This window comes from Dicentrarchus labrax, unplaced genomic scaffold (assembly GCF_905237075.1).
Source record: "Dicentrarchus labrax unplaced genomic scaffold, dlabrax2021, whole genome shotgun sequence".
Taxonomy (NCBI): Eukaryota; Metazoa; Chordata; class Actinopteri; family Moronidae; genus Dicentrarchus; species Dicentrarchus labrax.
Window position 1 is genome coordinate 1264252 of NW_026136724.1, and position 17965 is coordinate 1282216.

At 38.9% G+C, this 17965-nt stretch overlaps 2 protein-coding genes across 4 annotated transcripts in view; one reads left to right on the forward strand and one right to left on the reverse strand.

Annotated features, from left to right (window-relative positions):
* The window catches only part of tmem121b (transmembrane protein 121B), a 616846-nt gene that overhangs the window by 187165 nt on the left and 411716 nt on the right, over positions 1–17965 (reverse strand). The gene's annotated exons all lie outside the window — the stretch shown is intronic.
* LOC127358746 (microsomal glutathione S-transferase 1) lies at positions 3760–6568 on the forward strand. 2 transcript variants are annotated; one of them, XM_051392075.1, is made up of 4 exons: positions 3760–3894; positions 4205–4337; positions 5017–5108; positions 6130–6568. In XM_051392075.1, exons 1-4 carry the CDS (start codon positions 3821–3823, stop codon positions 6374–6376), a joined length of 546 nt encoding a protein of 181 aa, XP_051248035.1. In that variant the 5' UTR covers positions 3760–3820; the 3' UTR covers positions 6377–6568. The 2 variants fall into 2 exon arrangements, with proteins under 2 accessions (XP_051248035.1, XP_051248037.1); XM_051392077.1 differs by having other exon boundaries at positions 3812–3921.

Here is a 17965-nt window from a genome sequence, read left to right on the forward strand (position 1 = left end):
ACACCCTTGGAGCAAGGGCCATGGTTGAACGTTTTGCGGATTTGGGGGTGATGGATGTGGGTCTAGAGGGCATAGATTGATTTTTGAGGTAAGGTTCGGGGCAAGAAGCTGTGAAGGTGCATGTTGTGGAGGGATGGGGTGGGGCGCCGCGCCGCGTTGGTCGCGATTCAGGGAAGAGCCAGCTGTGAGAACACGGCAGTAGAGTTCTGGATCTAGTGAGCCCCCGTGAGTTCCTTGATTGAATTGTTGCAGGCTTGGGATGCGAACGGAATATGGTATGTGTAATGGCAGGTACTGGGGGTGGTATGACCTGGCCCTCTGAGAGGGCTGATGAGGAAGGGTGGGCCGTGGGATGCGCCGTGACGTCATCACCCCTGGACCTGTTGGGGGGCGAAGGCCCGATGGTGTTGGAGTTGTTGGTGGATGAAGGCTGGGAGCGGCGGGGCATGTGGATTGTTGAGCGGAGCCGGGGGGGCTGACGAGAAGGAATGGTAGGCGAAGAAGAGGACTCGGAGGAGATTTTGTGAGTTTGCCATTCGTCTTCAAACATGTCGCTGTCTAAAGGGTTGAGGATGAACTTATTCTCTGTGGTTCGAGGTATTCATTTTTGTGTTTCCTGTCTGATGCAGATTATGTGGAAAATGAGTCAAGGAGGGAGTGAACGGATAAGGTGTGCTTAAGTAAGTTGGAGCAGAAATGAGATGAGTGCAGGGCGTGGCCTTTGTTCCCGAACCTAGTTATAAAACTGTCAAGTCAATTAAACTTTATTTATATAGCCCAACACAAATTTATCTCAAGGGGATTTACAACCTGTACAGCTTACGACACCATCTATCATTAGACCCTCCATTGGTAAAGGAAAAACCTTTAATTCAAACCCCTTTAAAAAAAACTTTAAAATGCGCTACAGAGAAGTTTACACCCCCAAAAAATTTCTGTCTGACTGTTAAATTTTTGTACCTTTCGTCCTAGCTTAGGCCAGTAGCCTTCGCAGCGCAGTGCATTATGATTTTTTTCCTGGTCTTTGCTCCAGCTAGCTAACGTTAACAAGTAAATATGAAAAGGTAACAAAACATCCTCTCACTCATCATCACTCTGATGGTTTCTTTATTTGTGATGCACAGAAACATTACAAAGCCTGCCTAAACTTGGCTATCTTATGCTGCATCCACAATGCCTTAGATGAGTTGCCTGAACTGCAACTTTTCCTCAGAATGGATGGTTGTAATGGGGCTTCATTCGCTCAACACAAAGCAGTAAATTAAATCATTCAAAACATAAACTACTAGTGTTCATTCGCCTATAGTGCTTAATGCAATGTTTACCTAACATTTGTGCTTACATAACCTTTGGAACGAGCCACAACTCAACCATCATAGGTGAGCTTCAGTACTTTAACAAATTGCACTACACCTCTGTTGGCAATACAACACTAATACAAATACGGGTTCGGTTCAGATGCCTCGAGCGGTGGACCTCTCTTGACGTGAGGCCTCTACAGAATAAAATCCCATATTATTAAGTAGACTACTTGACAGTTGGACATATTCCAGCTTTCTAAATCATAATTAGGACTTAATTAGGAGGATGTTGATGTGTACCTGGTAATTGTTGTGACTCTGCTAGGATATTGACTTGTATATGGCAACATTTACAGTTTATTGATCATGCCCTTCTCCTGTTCCCCATGTTTCCTGTCTACTATATCAGGCTGTCCACGACTATTTAATAATGTCAAAAGTGCCAAGAGTAAACACATTTCAAAGTAAAAGGTAGGGCCTTTATTCTATCACCTGTGGTTCACAAGGTCAGCATATGCATGGCAGAATGTCCCATGTTGACAGATTACAGCAGTAACACTGCAGTATGAATCGGGACAGTTTAAACTTCCTTTTCAAAGTAAAAACACTGTATTATGTTTTTATTCAACACAACTACAATTGTGAAAAAATTTCCGGAAGTGAGCTGGTTGAAGGACAGTATTTTTTCAGTGCACACTCTCGTGCACTCTCTCTCGCTCTTTCGGGTAAACAAATCACAAGTGACTGCTGATTATATTGTTTCTTTGGTGCCTATAATGTAAATTAAGGTCCGGATTGTGATGTAAATTTGATCGAAACAGAAACCCACCCCCATGTGAAACCCCCCCTAAAGAGAGCCTGAGTGAAAGTGAAGCTGTACTGTATATTTGCAATTATTTATTATTTCAATTGTGTTTTTATTCCTTAACCCATTTACATTTAAACTACATATATACATACATATATATGGCATTGTAGATTAAATGACATTAAAATGTTCGATTTTGAATTGAATCACCCAGTGGCAGGCTTAAGAAAGTTAACAGTGCTACAGCAAAATCCCCTCTCAGATGAGGGGACCCACATCAGTCTAAATGGGTCATTGCAGGTATATTCACATAGCATACAGAGTAATAGGGTTCGGCCTTGTATGATGTGGCACAGGTCAAACTTAGGCATCAGCCCATAGGCATGGTGAACATGCAATAGTTGTACACACCTGATCCCTACTCTGTTGAGTAATTCAAATCATTCAAAGTGCTCAGAAAAAGACCCAAACAGATGTTTCTTAAATTTATGTTGGCACTGGAATTGTATTCAAAAAAATATGCAAACAACAAAAAATTCAGTGCATTGGATATTAAATATAAAGATGTAAATCATAATACAAAAATACTGCTGACATAATTAAGAGCTGATTAATGGCCAGGGAATAAAGCTGTAACATTTCTGCATTAAAATGTCTATAAACAATAGAGCTATGTTCTATATCTAGTTGAGTTGTATATCTACATTATCCCAAATGTTTCCACCAATGTTCAAACCCAGAGAAATCTGTAACAGTAACGGTGCATTTCACCGGTTGCCTGTCAATGGCATCATATCCCCTTTGTGCATGTGTCAACGTTGTGATTGTCTACGAGTAGCTGTCATAAATTGACATTTTATCCAGTTTTAAGCCACATGTTTACCATACACTGTTTGAGATCTTTTAGGCTTTTAGGTTGTTTCAGACCTTGTGATATCACCTACTGGTGTGTGGAGTATCGTTTTGAGGCCTCGAGTTTAGCATTATGGCCGTTGCCTGGTAGTTTTTCTGAATCAGGGCAGTGACGTACTGCAATTTGAGCCGCTTTTAAGGAAACTAAGAAAACTATGGCAGCTTGTCTGGTCACACATGTTCTCGTATTCCAGATAAACAGTACACTAAAATATGATTTAATCTGCCAAGTTAGCCACGCCCTGAAGCATACTCTGCTTTTTAATTTACTCTAGATGGGACCATAATTTATTAGAAAGAATGCAGGTTTAAGATAACTTAAGATAATTAAAGAAACCTGAACCCTCCAGGACAGAGGGGAGTGGTCAGTACAGAGAGAGTTAGCATGGTGAAGGTTTTGATAGCAAATATTGTAGATTGTGCAGTTTTCTACAATGTAATTGCAATGTGACAATATATACATGTTTCACAACCACTAACACTGTCAGCCTCTGTCAGTTACAAGTTAAAAAAACAACATAACAATCAATCAGTAAAAGATGCTTACAACACTTGTTTGTTTTATTTTTTATGTTGGAAAGCCATGTTAAACAAAACATTCAGTATAGCAGTATTTTGACATACATTAAAATTTGTTTTGGATGGAGCTTTAAATTTACATGCAAGTCATTATTCTAGGAAAGCCTTTTAAGTATGCTGAGCATTTGGAGTTTCATTGGTGTGAACGCACAGAGACACTCCCACACACAGATATTGTGTATTGTGCTGTAGGGGAGTAGTTGTCCCGCCTCCTGAGTTTATGGGTGACGGGTCAGTATTTTTTTTATGCAACAGATCTAGACTCGTTCCACTTTTTCAGGGTCACCACAGGACGTAAGTTGAGCTGGTAAAATGTAAATGGTACTGACTGTTTTTGACACTAGATCATTTATACAGTTTTGACTTCCTGAGAGAGCTTAGACAAGACTTGTTTTGAATCCCTCAGGCACAGTTAGAAAGTGAAACTAGCCTGTTCTGTGGTTTTTAGGGCTTTGTCTGTTTCTTTCACAGATATTTAACTTTTTAACTTGATCTACATACACACACATTCTGTGCATTCATAGTCTTGTTGTTTTCTTCAGGTTATAAACCATCTGTATGCAGCCTATGGTAAACTAACCACCTCTTCCTCAATGTTTTTCAGTTGTAAACCAGCAGAGATGGCAAATCTGATGGAAGATGAGGTATTTATGGCTTTCACCACCTACGCTGCTATTGTCATTCTTAAGATGATGCTGATGGCGCCCCTGACTGCATATTACCGCATCACCAGAGGGGTATGTAACAATAACATAGCTTTCTGCATATATTAAAACAACATAAATGTGTATTAGATTAGTTTGATATATGATTTTATGTACAGGGTATAGAGCCCAATCGATATAGGATTTTTGAGACTGATTCTGATTTTAGAGGGGAAAAATTCACAGATATGATCGTGGTCAGTGCTCATCAGTGCTCAGTTCTGTCAATGGTGACATATCCCCTTTGTGCATTGTGACATTTTGTCCAGTTTTAGGCCACATTTTAGGCCAGTTTGTTTTGGAGAGGGGGAGACCTCTGAGGATAATTCAATTCAATTAATTTTTTTTTGTATGGTGCCAATTCATAACAGAAGTTATCTCAGGACACTTTTCAAATAGATCAGGTCATTTCTTTCTCAGAATCAGACATACTTTAATAATCCCGTGGGGAAATTATATAAAAGAAAACACCTGAATATCGGATAATATATTTGCTGATACTGATACAATACTGATATTGATAGGCTGCCTGTGATAGGCCAACATAAACCAATATATCGGTCCAGATCCAGGGATGTGTTTAGCCTAATAAATTAGACATAATTATTATGCTCACTGAACAGTTTTTCAACCTAACTTCTGGTAGAAAGGTAAAGGTAGAGACTGGTAAAAACTACAGACTTTGAGTCAATGCATGTGTTATTTCATTTAGTCCTACGCAAATGAGGAAGATGTCAGCAGAAAGTCTGCTGAGGAGAAAAAGAAACTGCTGAAAGCCCACCCAGATGTCGAGCGAGCTCGAAGGTGAGATGATCTGGCCTTGAAATGCAGGTGCTAGAATTGATACAGTGGTAATTCATCAGAAAATAGCAGATTTTTAGAAATATTTTGTGGGACCATAGGTGGCAGCCACCAGTTGTAACAACATTGCTCAAACAGTAAAAAAGATGTATTTTCTCTTTACCTATATAGGTTTTGAAGTGTGGGGGCAGCCAAAAGCCATCATCATACACCACATCTTACTACATTTAACCACTTGTAACCATGAAAAAACTCCACAGTATTAACCAAGTATCACTCCCATTGGTTTGTGGAGTACTGTTTAGATGTCTCAAGTTTGGCATTATGGCCATTGTCATGTTTTTTTGTAGCCAGCTACTGACAATGGCTGCACTTGGCTTCAGCTCATCTGTAGCCGGAAACAATGGTGGCTTGCCTGGTCACACACATTCTCATATTCCAGATAAACAGTACACTAAAATATATTTCTGGAAACATTTCAAGCAAGAAATAGGCAAATAACAGAATATTGATCCTTATTTGATTGAGAGTTTGATCTCAGTTTGGTGCCTTGAGTTGGATGGACTGAAAATGACTTGTCAATCGCAGGATAGCCATGCCCTAAAACATATCCATGTCTATTTTAGTCTGAATGGGACCATAATTTACTAAATGAACATAATGCTATATGGAAGAAGACTCGAAACTAGAGATTACCACAGTGGTGTTACCCCCTGAATTCTATCCCTATTAAGGTCTCAAACTGCTGAAACAGCATTTAGACCAGGGTTGGTATACAGATGTGGTTCTCTGTTACTAATAATACAAATCAAACAGTCACAGTGCCTTAGTGTGTGCTGGATGGATGGAAGGATTATATCATCATTGCATAATCACTGTCATACATCATTATCAAAAGGATTATAAATGAAAGACAATACGGTATGTTTGAAACTATGTACCGTATAGATTCCCAGCCCTATACAATAAGTTCTAATGTGTTAATAGGCATTACTTAGTCATGTTGTGTGCTTTTGTTCTCCAGGTGTCACCAGAATGACCTGGAGAATGTTATTCCCTTCATGTTGATCGGCCTGCTCTACGCTCTGACTGGACCTGAGCTTTCAGCTGCTCTGCTGCACTTCCGTCTGTTTGCTGGCTGTCGGATCTTTCACACCATCTCCTACATCACCGTTCTGCCTCAGCCTAGCAGAGGTTTGTCCTGGATACTGGGGATGCTGGTCACCTTCTCCATGGCTTACAGGGTGCTTAGCACAGTTCTCCTTCTTTAGAGAGTGTATACCTTAACCTCCTCTCCTACTTCACTTACATGGAAACAGAATCTCTCTGTTTCTCCCCTTCACTCTTGCTGTAGCTATCGATGAGCTTTATTAGTAAATATTCTTTGCATTTATTCTCTGCATTTCCGTTGGGTGTTGTAATGGATGGAAAATGCCTTTTTAATAAACTTTTCTATCAGCTCATGTCATAGTAATTGCTCTTTAAGGTAATGCAACAAGTCTACAACTTAAATGCAACCATAAATCACTTCACAGAAAACCTGCTTCAGATGTGTTAAATGTTGCAATGTGAAAGAAAGTCATTAAGATAAAATGTTTTAAGAGTAAAATCTACCCAGTTACTTAAAATATAACAGCATGTATAGACATGAATCTAACTTCAAATGTAGCCAGCCCAGATAGGAATTATGTCCATATTCACTCTAAAATGGTTGAAGTATGCAAATACCAGTGCTTCACATATCTGAGACTAAGTTGTGACTTCCATCATTGGCAGCACCCAACAGTAAGTGTTATTTCAGGTCAGGTCCAACCCACAGATTACACAACCGTTGGAGAAATTCCAGACATATGTGTCTAACTGATCTTTGCACTTGTCTCTGCTGTTCACGGTGACAGTGCAAAAATCTCTCAACCGCACGCCTCACACTGTTCTAGGTTTTGCTGACATGTCTCTTGTGCTCTTGAACTGAGGGCATTACTCTTCATTTTAGCTTTATCTACTTTTCTGTGCTGGTCCCTGTTTAAAAATGTGTGGTGTGCTAAGGGAACATTTTTCAGTTAATTCCCCTTAGATCCCCCTGCAAAAACTTATTTAGGAATACACATAATACAAGCAAAAGTGATCTTAAAAACACTTGCCTCACTGATGTTTCCATTGACCCACAAGCCAAATTTTCAGCATGCTCGTTAATCTAATAATGAATAAAGCTGTCTGTATGTAGTCTAAGTGTTTATGTTAGTGTGCCACAAATTTGAAGGATGGACTATGTGATGTGATGTACTAGGAAGGAGTGATACTCACTGATATTTGTGTGTTTTATATTAGGAAATTTTAGATTTGTTTAGATAGAGATATTATTGAGTGACTTTGCTGTGTAAACTTTACTGTTGCTACTACAAAAAGCAATAGCAAAGGCCATGTTTTGTGATATCTCGCAGGTCCAGCTGCCACACAAGGTTAGGCAAACAAGGAAAGACACAAAGTGTGATCTGAAGCATTGTTGGTGTAGATATTCCCGACAATGTTACTGAAAGTTCATTATACAAGGCTGCGTTGTAAAATGACAATTCAACTATCTTGTATCCTTGTATTTCTCTCTTGTATGATTCTCTATCATATGTGAAATGAAACGCTTCCAGTGTATATTATTTGCACCTTTGTATATATGTTCACGCTTATGAGGGTGAAACATCTTTCTTTTAAAGGTCTATTGTGTAACAATTAGGAGGATCTATTGGAAGAAACTGAATATAATATTATATACCACTAAATCCTACACACTGGTCCTTTAATGCAGTTACTTTGAGATATTGCAAAGGTGGCAAAAGTACACACATAAAAAAAGACTAAAGCAGAAGTACTGATTCAGCTTCTTTACTGTTTCATCTTTTAGGTAATTTTTGTTCTTGTCATGTAAGGTGTAGAAAGGTATTTGTGTAAAACGTGGGGGGTAAAAGTAAAAGTTTGTCAGAAAAATCAATAGTCAAGTAAAGTACAGATACCTTAAAAGACTTCTTAAGTACATTGACGAATTACTTCCCACCTGTGGGATATTGACCACAACATTTTATACCAACTAGCAATAGAGTGATGAGATATTTAACACATGCCAATGTTAAATACAGAAAATATGAACATGTGCAATGTCCTGTGGGTTAATGTTGTATTGCATATAACATAGACCATCTTTCATTACATTGCTGTAAGTGCTGCTATGAAAATATTTACAATATGTTGTAGCTGAGATGATGTAATGTTACTCTAATATGAGGACATTCTGACATCTAAAGTGTAGCAGCATTAAATATGCATCTCTGTTGTTCTCCAGTGATTGCTCACAGAGAGAATTTCATTAGAGCATTAAAACGACCAGCCTCGTCCTCCAGGCATATTCTACCTACAGCGGGAAGAAGAAGTATTTGGATACAAAGCATGTAGAGGTCTGTAATTTTTATCATAGGTACTCTTCAACTGTGAGTGACGGAATCTAAAACAAAAATCCAGAAAATCACATTGTATTTTTTTTAAGTAATTAATTTGCATTTTATTGCATGACATAAGTATTTGATACATCAGAAAAACAGAACTTAATATTTGGTACAGAAACCTTTGTTTGCAATTACAGAGATCAGACATTTCCTGTAGTTCTTGACCAGGTTTGCACACAGTGCAGTAGGGATTTTGGCCCACTCCTCCATACAGATCTTCTCCAGATCCTTCAGCTGTCGCTGGGCAATATGGACTTTCAGCTCCCTCCAAAGATTTTCTATTGGGTTCAGGTCTGGAGACTGGCTAGGCCACTCCAGGACCTTGAGATGCTTCTTACAGAGCTACTCCTTAGTTGCCCTGGCTGTGTGTTTCGGGTCGTTGTCATGCTGGAAGACCCAGCCACGACCCATCTTCAATGCTCTTACTGAGGGAAGGAGGTTGTTGGCCAAGATCTCGCGATACATGGCCCCATCCATCCTCCCCTCAATACGGTGCAGTCGTCCTGTCCCCTTTGCAGAAAAGCATCCCCAAAGAATGAGGTTTCCACCTCCATGCTTCACTGTTGGGATGGTGTTCTTGGGGTTGTACTCATCCTTCTTCTTCCTCCAAACACAGCGAGTGGAGTTTAGACCAAAAAGCTCTATTTTTGTCTCATCAGACCACATGACCTTCTCCCATTCCTCCTCTGGATCATCCAGATGGTCATTGGCAAACTTCAGACAGGCCTGAACATGCGCTGGCTTGAGCAGGGGGACCTTGCGTGTGCTGCAGGATTTTAATCCATGACGGCGTAGTGTGTTACCAATGGTTTTCTTTAAGACTGTGGTCCCAGCTCTCTTCAGGTCATTGACCAGGTCCTGTCATGTAGTTCTGGGCTGATCCCCCACCTTCCTCATGATCATTGATGCCCCACGAGGTGAGATCTTGCATGGAGCCCCAGACCGAGGGAGATGACCGTCATCTTGAACTTCTTCCATTTTCTAATAATTGCGCCAACAGTTGTTGCCTTCTCACTAAGCTGCTTACCTATTGTCCTGTAGCCCATCCCAGCCTTGTGCAGGTCTACAATTTTGTCCCTGATGTCCTTACACAGCTCTCTGGTCTTGGCCATTGTGGAGAGGTTGGAGTCTGTTTGATTGAGTGTGTGGACAGATGTCTTTTATACAGTTCAAACAGGTGCAGTTAATACAGGTAATGAGTGGAGAACAGGAAGGCTTCTTATAGAAAAACTAACAGGTCTGTGACAGCCAGAATTCTTACTGGCTGGTAGGTGATCAAATACTTATGTCATGCAATAAAATGCAAATTCATTATTTTAAAATCATACAATGTGATTTTCTGGATTTTTGTTTTAGATTCCGTCTCTCACAGTTGAAGTGTACCTATGATAAAAATTACAGACCACTACATGCTTGGTAAGTGGGAAAACCTGCAAAATCGGCAGTGTATCAAATACTTGTTCTCCCCACTGTATGCCACTATTCCATCCTGAAGATAAGGCTCTTGTCACCTTTGATCTCTAAGTTTTGCCTGACCAGAAAGGTGCTTTTTTCAGCTGACTGTCACATAACACTGTAGCATGTAGCTTCATCCTCACTCTGATGTCTTTTTGGATGTTTGCAAACCTTGCAGACACCAAATTATTCTCCTTCACAGGAGTACCTGTAGATCCTGATGTAAGCCAAGTCTTCAGGTACAAATAACACCTGATGTCCAAAGAAAAGTGACATTCAACTAAGCCTCTGTGATGGTACTGTTTATGGATAATTTGGTTTTAGCTTCTGCTATAATCTTTAGGTGCCACTAGTATGATATGACAAATACTTTCTATTTTTTTGTTATTGTTGGTAAATGGACTCTATAGCACCTTTCTAGTCTTCCGACCACTCAAAGCGATTTTCCATTTCATGCCTTCACACAGTGATGGCAAATTACATCACAAACAGAAACTAATACTCATTCACACATATTGATATCGGTCCACAGCATCTTGGGGCTCAGTATCTTCTCAAGGACACTTTAACATGTAGAGGGGAAGAGCCAGGGATCAAACCACCAACCTTCTGATCAATGGACGGCCCACTCTACCTCCTGAGCAACAGCTGCCCTGTTTTGTTAAAGACTGAATAACTTTATTAAAACAACAGTTCATAACCAAGGGACTGGGACCTCCAAAGAAGTTCCAAGAGAAATCTTATGGTTCACAAGATTATTGACTGATTATTGAGCTTCAAAAGCTGGTTTCTTGTATATACATGAGTTTGTGCCACCACAGCAGATGCTAGTGTATAATCCCATATACTGCCACCCATTGGCCAGCCGTTTTTTTCACAAACCCAAGATCACCGACAGAAGAGCGGAAACGCTGAGCTGCTCAGGAATATCTCTCCAATACTTCTACAGTAGGAGATCCTGTGGGTAAATTCAGTTTGGTAACATCAAGTAACAAATACAGTTGAAAAGTATTGATTTTATATTTATTTATTTATATATTACTTACAATAAATTATTTGTTCACTAAATTGGACAGCATGTGTTGCTGGCTATATTTAAACTACAATTCATACAATTACAGAAACGTATTGAAAAATCTTCATCTGTAGTAATTTTATTGGCTGTAAATCAGTTGATCTATGTTATCAGAATATAACGCCCAAACTTTTTATAATATAATTTTGTAAAGATCCTCTGAAAAGTTAGTGTATTCATATTTATATAAATATATTTAAAAACAAATATCTACATATTCAACTATTTTGAATTGCATTGAATAACAAAATATGTGAACACTTTTGTGTTGTAAATTGTCTAGTTTTACAATTCGATCTGAGCTTGGTGAGCCTGCTGTGTTGCGCCCAACTGACTTCTTTTGCATAAAGTTGAAGTTGAGTCATTTTTAAAATAAGATAAGATAAGATATACCTTTACCTACTGAAATTTAAACTGACATAGCAGAATTGTCATTTACATCACAAGGTTGTATAATTAAATTCAGATATAGTTCCCTTTGTGCTACTTAAAAAAAAACAACTTTAAATTAAACAAATACATTAATTTGTACGACAAAGTGTTGAGGAAGAGTTTCACAGCAGAAGCTTCTGTACCTAGTGGGCTGTGCCCATCCCATGCCAGTTTGTGATATTTCTAGTCAGGATGCTTTCTTTAGGTCCTCTGTAAAAGTTAACAAGAACTTGGCAGAGGACTTTTGCTTTCTTAAGTTTCCTTAAGAGATGTAGTTGGGAAATTGTCTCTACTCTTTGAGGGCGCTCTCTATGAGTCTAAGCTATGATCAGCCATTGTGATCCCAATAAGCCAGAGAGAGAGAGAGAAAGAGAGAGAGAAGATGACATGCAGAAAAAGGCTTTGGGCTGGACTCAAACCCAGGCCTTGAAACATGGTACTTGCTCTACCCGGTGAGCTACCATCATTTATTGTAATTCACTGAATTAATACTAAAAACAAATGCACGCTTTAATAATTTATTGTTTAATTATTTGTTAGCATATGTATTTCAGGAATTATAGATTACTCTTAAAGTGCAGCAAATAATATCATTACACTGAACTAAAATTCAAAGTGTAAGGAAATATATATCATAATGACACTATATACGTATTTGTCTATTGAGGATGAAGCCATTTTTGTAGTAGTCTATGTGTCAGTCATCAGAGAGGGCATTTCCTTTTAAGAGGCACCTGAAAATCAAAATTACATTTCTTCTGGTTGCCAACTACAGTTTTAAACAAATAAGTCTCTGTAAAGCACACTGAATTGCCCTGGTGTATGAAATGTGCTATACAAATAAAGTTGCCCTGTCCTTAACAGAGATATTAATTTAAAAAAAATATTTCATTTCGGCTTAAAACAGCCATAGAGAAAAGATTATTATTTCGTTTTTTACATTTCTTATAGTACAATATAAGTGACTAAAGTGAAGACACATACTGTAACTCAGCACAAGACAATAGAGGGAACTAGATGCAAACGAACCAGAACAAACGAAAAAAAAAAAAAAAAAAAAGTAGCAACAGCAAGAATGAAGAGAAACATAAATAAATAACCAATTAAATTATAAAAAGATAAACAAATGAGAAAATAAATGTTAAAGAAAGAGAAACGGCATATGTTTTTAATTCAAACCAAATATAATCCAGCAGCACTATATTGCTACAGGAGCTTTTTAAAAGTAAACATAACTATATATTTCTTTATTTTATTTTATTGTTACAGTCTTATAGTTGTGTCTAATAGGTTTCAGTTTCCTCTCCTGTGATTAGCTTGAGACAGATGTTATTTCCTGTGTGTTGAACAATGAGGTACAGTGAGAGGTTGGGGGATTTTGAACAAAAGATTCATTCATTTTCAACATTTTCCTTGTAGTGACATTGCAGGCATACATGAACACTTTAACATACATATTTTGTTTCTAGAAATTATACTAATCTTGTTCTCTTCTTTGAATTTTTCCCATTACACTGATAAACATTTCCTGCAGGATTCACTTAATAAAATCAAGGCAACCTTTTGCATCAGGTTATTATGTAGATATTATTGTATAAGCTACTTCATTGAACGTAAAATGTACATTTGCAGGTAAAGACAACTTAATTTGAGCATATCTCTCGTAATTTCTTTGACTGTGTGATCTACTTAACTTCAAAATGTCTATTTTTAATTAAAACCTACTTAATTTTTGAAATTTCCATATTACTTAGTTGAAGTGGGATCTATTTTGTTTTTTCTCCTACTTCATAATTAGGATCTGGATTGGATCAGAGAAAATAAAACAAGATCATTGTTTGTTGTGTGGGTGTACTTAAGAAGGTTGGCTGGGGTTATATAAATACATCTTTTTATGGAAAAAATACCTGTCTTGTGTTTTGAAAAAAATGCAGATTAACATCAAAAAAAGATATATTCATGCAAAGATACAAATGTTTTATTTTTAGAATCACAGATTCATTAAGCTACATACATTTTAATGTGTTCCGATACATTTTTTTCAATGTATGAAAGATGAAGTGGTACTTTTATTAGTTTAATACCATTATTGGACATTGTGAAACAGTCTGCAGTATCATTTATTTTCTATCCAGTCTGTAATTTAAATTTGATGAGGATGGTAATAACCTCATGTTTCCATTAAGAGCAATTCTACACATTTGATTTAGACTTTTTAATCACAGCAGACTAAAAATTAGTTTTACTTTATCTGTTTTTATGATATTATAATACATATTTTGGTTCATTATTCATTTCCTTTATTGACTGATACACAGATAAAATAATATTAATCATATTTTGATTACCCCAGCAGCTAATGTCAGAATGAATAATGTGTAATAATGTGCTGCCAGCTGATAAAACAAACACAAAGAATGAAGCCACAGGAGAAGGAGTCCAAATTTGGTGATATTAAAGAGCTGTTTATGAAATTCACAGTTTATGTTTGCACTATACATTTGTTTATTACTACACACATCAGGGTTATCAGTCAGAGGTGTGTGAGTATTTAAATTAAAATGTATTCTCTTTGTGGAAGACACAGAACAGAGAAGACCTGACTGTGATGCATTGGAAGCGTGTCTGTCTTCCACTAGAGGGAGGCATTTTAAAAGTCAACAGAATTGCTCCTCATTAGGAGTCATTTATGGACCAGGTGCAGCTCATGAAAGTGCTTCAGCTCAAGCAATTAACTTCATTAGTTTTGTTGAAAACATTCCCATGCATATCCCACGATGCAGCTTTTATTTCATTTCCAGCCAAGCACAAACACTGTTGGATGTAACATATTTATGCAGGCATTGTGATGAACTAAATGCACAGAACAACAGCTTCTCTATCATTTAACGCAATTTGCCGCAACATTTTTTTTTTTTTACAGAATAATTGTCATCATCAGATTCCCACTTGTGTTTGCTGTTAGGAAGTAAAGTGTGCTGACTTGTTTAGATGTGTCAGCTGCTGATATGATGAATGCCCCATACTGCACATGAAGGTGACTGCCTCCAACACAGAGCAGTGAAACCCATGGGTGGCCACTGTAAATAGTAGAGTGAAATTACCATGAAGGCAGATTTGGGTGGTTGCTCGTCTGCGTTGTGTCCTGTGCCTGTATAAGTAGAAGAGTTTTATGGGAGCTCATTTGTTTGGGACCCTTGGCCCTCCAGGGTCTCTCATTCCTCAGACAAACCAGGCATTTCACAGCTCGGGTGGAGGAGGAACACCCCTACCGCCTTCTATAACAAACAACCTCAGACACACCCAGGACACCTTACTCATACTGCATGCAGTGTATGCTGGACTCTATCTGCAGCCTCTCTAATGACATACACCTATTGTCATGCGCCTATTTTGTACGGTGGCTGACAAGGGCAAACGCACCGCAAACGGCAAAACGCTGCAAACACGGGAAGGTTGCAAATCCAAAAACACACAAACACATAAAACGAATCCAACAGAAAAACGCAGCAACAGATAAATGCTGCAATCACAGAAACAAAGCAGAAGCAAAAACTTACAAACCCACAAAACAACTCCAAGAGAGAAATGCTGCAAATTCACTCCACAAAACGGAAGTGCGCCACGCCACTAGGGGGACCCCACCTGAGGGATGGACCAGTCCTGTGGGACCAGATAAGTTTTGGAGAGGAGAGTAAAAAGGTACGTTTTCCTTTATGTCTTTTTTGAACACTTGACCCGTAATCTTTTAATTATATTATAATAATATAACATAATTATAATTTTATAATAATTAAATTATATTTTTATAATATTATAATATTATGCTTAATTAGGCACAACTTCAAAGTCACACTCCACACCGGTGCTGACATGAGCCAGATATTTGTAATGTACAACGGTACCCAAGGTCCTGAAAGATTAATGAATGGTTAGAAGGAATCCAACTCATGGCTGGTGAAGAGAATTATGGATCTACCACCAGGTGGACATTTTGAGGCCACATTTTCTTTACTCTCTTTCTTGTCACATTGTGCAGTTGTTGGAGATACTGCTTTCATCCTAGCATCTACCAGCTGTTTCTGCTGCGGTACAACCTACTGTTCAGCACAGGTACAACGTGGGCTAAGCTACACCTCTGCTTATCCTCTTAGCTCTATGTATGCAAATGCACATCCTTACATATACATAAATAGCTTATGTATTTAGTCTCATAAAATGCGAGTATGAATATGTTTCAAATCATTAACAGTGAACAGTGTACATTCAAGGCATCAGTATCACATACAGTAAATGGACTGCACTTGTAAAGTGCATTTCTAGTCTTCCAACCACTCAAAGCTTTACACTCAGGTCACATTCATACACTGATGGCAGGTTGCCAACTTCTCATCAGAAACAAATTAATTTAGACGCCGATGACACAGCATCAGGAGCAATTTAGGGTTCAGTATCTTGCTCAACATTTTGACATGCACCGGGAGGAACCGCCCACCTTCTGATTAGTGGACTACCCACTCTACGTCCTGAGCTGCAGCCGCCCCAAATACCTTTAGAAAATGAAAATGTACTATAAAATTATCCACCTTAACAAGCTATGGTCCCTATAGCCTTTTGAATTATGTCAAGCAGTGTAAGCTTTCCAGGTGATTTCTATAATGATTACAGAGGCTGCTTTCCATTGGTTTTAAACATTTCCAGGCATACAGTAATGTCACTGCAGCTCTGATGAAGTTCAGGATTTATCCAGTTTATGCAGTTGTAACCATGATCCACACATTAATACGTGCTGCCTTTCCAAAACTTACTTACTTACTTACTGAAATCTCCCAAATGATGTTGTGATATTTCATATTCAGTTTTATTCCAACTACTCAGACAGCAGGTCAAGCAAGCTATGTGACTTCCATGACTTGTTCTGTAAGTCTGGCATAATAACTAGGGACAACATTTTATTATTACCAGTTACATTATTGATCCTGCTTATTGGTCAGATTTTTTGTCGATTCCCTTGTTGAATCCTTAACAATTTTTTTGTGTGGAAAAAAGTAGGCATCAGGTATAATACAGGCTTGTGACAATTTTTTTTGGCAGAGCATTTGATTTATTGATTGTTTGTATTACTTTACTTTATTAATCCCACAACGGGGAAATTCCCTTGTCAGCAGCAATTACGTGAAATAAATAAATACAGATATATAAAAAAAAACTATGGTTAAGTGGTAAAGCTATGGTATATTGGTATTTGAAAAACAGAAACTACAACGTGGGTGTAACAGTCTGCTGCTGAAGGAGCTACTCAGGGACCCCACAGTGTCATGTAGAGGGTGAGAGGTGTTGTCCATGATGGATGTCAGCTTCACTAACATCCTCCTTTCACCCACTTCCTCAATGGAGTCCAGAGGACAGTCCAGGACAGAGCTTGCTCTCCTGATCAGTTTATTGAGTCTCTTCCTGTCCCTGTCTGTACTGCCCCCTCTCCAGCAGACCACAGCATAGAAGATGGCTGAAGCAACCACAGAGTCATAAAAAGTCTTGAGGAGAGCCCTGCTTACTCCGAAGGACCTCAGTCTCCTCAGCAGGTGGAGGCGAATCTGGCCCTTCTTGTAGAGAGCATGGGTGTTGTCAGTCCAGTCCAGTTTTTTATTGATGTGAACACCCAGGAATTTATAATTATCTAACACCTCAATGTCCAATCCCTGGATGTTCACCGGGGTGAAGTGGGATGTTTTCCTCCTGAAGTTAACGATCATCTCCTTCGTCTTGCTAGTGTTTAGCTGAAGCTGGTTGAGCTCACACCAGATGATAAAGTCCCTGACAACAGTCCTGTATTCCAGTTTGTTCCCCTCAGAAACGCATCCAACAATGGCTGTGTCATCTGAGAACTTCTGGATATGGCAGAATGTGGAATTGTGTGTAAAGTCTGAGGTGTAAAGGGAAGGGAGAGAGCACCTTACCCTGAGGGGCACCTGTGTTGCAGAGCACAACATCAGACACACAGTGTTGGAGCCTCACATACTGTGGTTTGTTGGTGAGATAATCTATTGTCCATGCAGCCAGTTGTTGGTCCACTCCCACACTTTCCATCTTCCCTCTGAGCAGTGACGGCTGCACTGGAGAAGTAAAAAAACATGACCCTCAAGGTGCTCCCGCTGTCCTCCAGGTGTAGCAGGGATCTGTGCAGCAGGTAGATTACTGCGTCGTCCACCCCAATACCAGGCTGGCAAACTGTCCGCCCGTACAACTTGAAATCCGTCCAGGGTGACGTGAGAGTCAGAAGAAAGTTCACTCAGCCACGTCTCTGTGTAGCACATGAGGCTGCATTCCCGGTACTCCCTCTGCAGCCGGGTTAGCGCCGTTAGTTCTTCCATCTTACGTTCCCCATGATGACAGGCGGTAAACATGAT